This window comes from Hyperoodon ampullatus (genome assembly GCF_949752795.1).
Source record: "Hyperoodon ampullatus genome assembly, chromosome: 19".
Classification (NCBI taxonomy): Eukaryota; Metazoa; Chordata; class Mammalia; order Artiodactyla; family Ziphiidae; genus Hyperoodon; species Hyperoodon ampullatus.
The window spans coordinates 39,348,419-39,353,158 of NC_136932.1; the positions used below are offsets into that span (position 1 = coordinate 39,348,419).

The 4,740-nt window shown below is 51.2% G+C and overlaps 1 protein-coding gene across 1 annotated transcript; it reads right to left on the reverse strand.

The window, feature by feature from the left end:
- Positions 1 to 2,487: 2,487 nt before the first annotated feature.
- On the reverse strand, positions 2,488 to 4,740 carry LOC307067948 (cytochrome c oxidase assembly factor 8; the record flags this gene model as incomplete). The annotated part of the gene is made up of 3 exons (XM_079725566.1): positions 2,488 to 2,766; positions 2,893 to 3,090; positions 4,735 to 4,740. 3 exons carry the CDS (start codon positions 4,738 to 4,740, stop codon positions 2,506 to 2,508), a joined length of 465 nt encoding a protein of 154 aa, XP_079581692.1. The 3' UTR covers positions 2,488 to 2,505.

Sequence of the window (4,740 nt, forward strand, 5' to 3'; positions counted from 1 at the left end):
CCCCTGTCTCATCGCCACCCAAGCCCAAGTCGGCCTCAGCTAGATTTGGGGAACCACAGGTCACCCTCTTTGGAAAGTCAGCACAGAGCCTTCTCTGTGCCCCTCTGCCCATTTGTTGTCACCTCTTCTGCCGGGTCTGCTGGGTACATGACTCTGCAGCCCACAGGGCGCTGAGAGGCACAAGGTGGAATCCCAACCCTCTGGGTCTGGGGCCCACTCCAAACACGAGGTCAAAAGCGCTCTGAGAGAGAAGTGTGAGCAGGTGTGGGCTCAGGACGCAGGTCTCCTCCATAGAAAGGGAGGGGGCTGTCTTAACTCAGACAACACCCCAGGGCCCCGGTTCTGCCCCGGGGAAATTGCTCACCACCCTCTGGGATTTGGGGAGAGACCTCCTCTGCTATCGTGACCCAGCCTTCCCCCTTTCCCCTCATGCAGAGGCCCTGGAGGTAACTCAACTCTTGGCTGTGCTGCTAGTGATAATAATAAGAATAAAAATAGGTAGCACGCACAGAGCACTTGGTACGTGCCAGGCACTGTTCTAAGGGCTTTCCACTCATCTTATTTAACCTCGACATAACTCTGAGATGGGCATTAAACCCACTTCCTAGATAAGGTGAACTCAGATCTGGCTGATAGCAGCCTTCAGGTTCTTTGTGCTTCTCTAGTTTTCCACCCCCTTAACATCCTTCTTGGGGACCTCTGGCCGTCGGCATCCTTCCTTCTCAGCGTCCACATGCCCCCTCTCCCCACCAGCCCCTTCTCTGTCCCCCAACTGCCCAGGCCCCGCCTCCACTTGCCAGAAAAGCACTTCCCTCTTCCTGACTCACTCCGATAGGAGGCCCAGACCCCTTTCTCCTTGACCATCTTTAATCTGGCACTTGGGGTCCCCAGAGCTGGCGCTGAAGGTCACCCCCACTTCCTGGGGCTCTTTCTTCTGCTTCCCCAACAGGGGCAGACTCCATCCTGGGCTGCTTTATTTCCACTGTGGCCTCATCACAGGGCAGCACCCAAGACCCCGCCTTCAGTGTAACCAGAAATCTCTATGGTCTCCAGGAGGCTTCTGGACCCTGGTCAGGCGCACTGCTGTCCTTGCCCCCATCCCCCGCTTCGCTCTGTGTCCAGCAGCCACCAGGTCAGCTCCATTCTTCTGCAACGTTCTGCCCCTGCGACCTTCCCTCTCTGGCCTCAAGCCTCACACTTTCTTACTGAGATCAACTCAGCAGCCTCCTGACAGAGCTCCCTGCCTCTCAGGGACCCACCTTTGACCCAGCACCCACCCCGAGGCGAGGCCATTGTTCAGCTTACAGCTCTGACCTCACCACTGCCCTGCCTGCAACTCTTCATGGGCCCCTGTAGTCAGTCTTTAACTTGGCTCTTCAGGTGCCAACATCAGTACAGTGTTTTTGGTTGTGTGTCCCCAGTGCATATTCACTCATCTAATAATTCTATACATCTTGTGGCAGCCAGCCTTCAAGATGGCCCCTGATTATTCTCATCCCCTGGTATTCACACTCTCGTATGGTTCCTTTCCACACTAGGGAGGCACTAGGATGCTGTGGAGATGATGGAGTGTTACTTCTGAGGCTAGGTCATAAAAGAAATTGTAGCCTCCACCTTGTGCTCTCCGATCATTTGCTCTGGGGGAAGCCAGCTGCCATGTTGCAAGGACACTCAAGCAGCCCTGTGGAGGGGCCCATTTGATGAGGAGCTGAGACCTCCTGCCAACAGCCAGCACTAACTTGCCAGTCTTGTGAGTGAGTCACCTTGGAAGCTGATCCTCCAGTCTCAGTCAAGTCTTCAAATGACTGTAGCATGGATATACATCCTGACTGCACTCTCATGAGAGACTCTGAGCCAGCACTAACCCTCTAAGCTGCACCCAGATTCCTGACCCTCAGAAACTGAGTGAGATGATAACTATTCCTCGTTTTAAATTGCTCAGTTTTGGAGTGATCATTTTACAGCAATAGATCACTAACACACATTTACCACTGTACAAGTCTATTATGTACATGATAAAACACATCCCCAAGTAGAAATCTAAAGAAAAGGGATAAAAATATATATAAAGTGTTTTGTTTTGGTTTTTGGTTTTGTTTTTGTTTTGCCATGCCACACAGCTTGAGGGACTTTAGCTCCCCACCAGGAATTGAACCCGGGCCCTCAGCAGTGAAAGCCCAGAGTCCTAACCACTGGACCACCAGGGGATTCCCTAAATAAAGTTCTAATGTTTTCTTTCCACACCCTCTTTTTTTTTTTTTTTTTTCTCCCCCACACAGTGCTTGGGTTTTATTTAACATCACTTCCGTGACCAAGAGCCAGCTTGGAATCCACAGTCAGGATGGAGCCACATGGGCCACAGCGCACCGGGACCCGCGTCCTCCCAGCCTGCCCTGCACTCACAGGTTTTAGAGCCCTCGTAAAATGAGCTCCTATAAGCAGCTGCTTCTCGTGGAAACTCAGACGCCGGTGGGTGGTTCAGGGTGGGCGGGTCAGGGTGGGCTCCTAATTGCTGGTCTTCTTTTGTTTCAGTCTAAGCTTGTTCCAAATCCTCTCCAGGGCCACTTTTCCCATGAAGAAGGTGATGGCAAAATTGCGCTTGTACCAGTCCCTGTTACAATACATGTGCTTCCGAAAATTTTTACTTAAAAATTCCTTGTAAAAGTCAGCCATTTCTTCTGCATTCAGTGTTGCTTTTTGACCTGATTCAGCTCTCAGTTCCAGGCCTTTGGCTTTTAGTCTTGAGTCAATAAATTCTTCTTTTTCCTAAAAGAAGACAGCTATCAGAACTCCCTTTCTTCGTCTTTTTGTTTTTCCTTGGCTAGGACACAGCTCTCAGTGCTCTGGAGAAGTCTGGATGTGGATTTCCTGAGAAGTGGCCCATCTCAAAGCCTTTAGAAAAGTCAAATTCTGGTTTGCCCAGAACTGTTGGTTCCGTTCTTGTGTTTCTTGTCTTAATTCTCTTAACTTCTGTTCCAATGGTGATTCATTTTCAGGGATGTAAAAGTGAACAGGTTGAAGGTTTGAATATTTATCTGGGGGTCCTATCCAATCATGGCAAGATTTTCTTGGAGGGCAGAATCTTGAGACCTGCTAGTGTTGGAGGGTTTCCTGCAGAGGGGGAGATGGCCGTGGCTCACCGTGGGGACAAGGACACTGGCAGCAGAAGTTCTGGGAAGCACTCCTTGGCGTGAGCCCTCGAGTCTGCCTCTTGCCACCTTCTTAATGGATGATCTTGTGATCCCCCTGGGGCACATGTCCCCCCAGTTTGGATACCTCTGTGCTTCTGAATGACATTCAAGATGCCTCACCCTGAGATTGAAGGCCCTCCTCAGGGTGGCCCAAGCTACAACTCTGGACATTTCTCCCACTCTTTCCAGGGTCACTTGCTTATTACAGCTGATAAAAATCCTTCCTGTTCTTTCAGGCCAGCGTCACAGACCTCCCCTAGGGAGCCTGGTGGTGGGATTCCCAGGTTTGGAGCCCGGCCTCTCTGAATTGCTCTCTGCACGTGCTCTATATCCCAAGGTGAAGTGTACTCAGAGGGGACAGCGTCGCTTTGCATGAAGAGGCAGAGTTCTAAAAGTGGCCCCCAAGATTCCATACTGTCCTCCCCAGCACCTGAGGACATGCTGAGATATCTCTCTCACGATTGTTATGTTATAGGGAGTGATCCTTACCTATGGCCGTACACATTGTACAGGGGGCTGGTCTGTAAATCAGCACCCCGTGTATCGTGTTGTTTGTCTGGCTTTCTTCATAGTGTCTTATCACCTCTGACTCCTGTTCTTAAGTTGTTGTGTATGTCATGTACACAGCTGACCTTAGGACAGGAAGATTCTCCAGGTGGGCCTAATCTAATCCCAGGAGCCCCTTTGAAAGCACAGGGGGAGTCAGAGAGATCTGCATCTTGAGGAAGATTCCAGGCACTGTTGCTGACTTTGCAGATGGAGGGGCCATGCGATGAGGAAGGCAGGTGGCCTCGAGGAACAGAGGGTGGCTCCCAGATGACAGCCAGCAAGGAGATGGGGACCTCAGTCCTACGGCTGCAAGGAACTGGATTCTGTCAGCAACCTGAAGGAGCTTGGGAGCAGATTCTTCTCCTTTGCCTCCAAAAATGAATACAGTCCTGCCAGCACCTTAATCTCAGCTTTGTCAGACCCTGAGCAGAGAAGCCAGCTTGGACTTCTGCCCTACGGAGCTATGAGCTAATAAATGGGTGTCATTTCAAGCCACTAAGTTTGGGGTGCATTGTTACTCTGCAATAGAAAATGAATACACGAGGCTATGTCCCTGAAGACCCTGCATAATTCAAGGTATACATTCTTTTTTGTTTTTTGGCTTCGCTGCACAGCTTGTGGGTTCCCTGACCAGGGATCGAACCCAGGACCCCTGCTGTGGAAGTGCAGAGTCCTAACCACTGGACCGCCAGGGAAATCCCAAGGTATATGTATATATATATATATATTTTTTTGTGTGTGTGTGGTACGCGGGCCTCTCACCGTTGCGGCCTCTCCCGTTGTGGAGCACAGGCTCCGGACGCGCAGGCCCAGCGGCCATGGCTCACGGGCCCAGCCTCTCCACAGCATGTGGGATCCTCCCAGACCGGGGCACGAACCCGTGTCCCCTGCATCGGCAGGCGGACTCTCAACCACAGCGCCACCAGGGAAGCCCCCCAAGGTATATATTCTTAAAGGGATAAATGTAAAGAGTTCTCAGGGTGCATATATGTACCGCCAT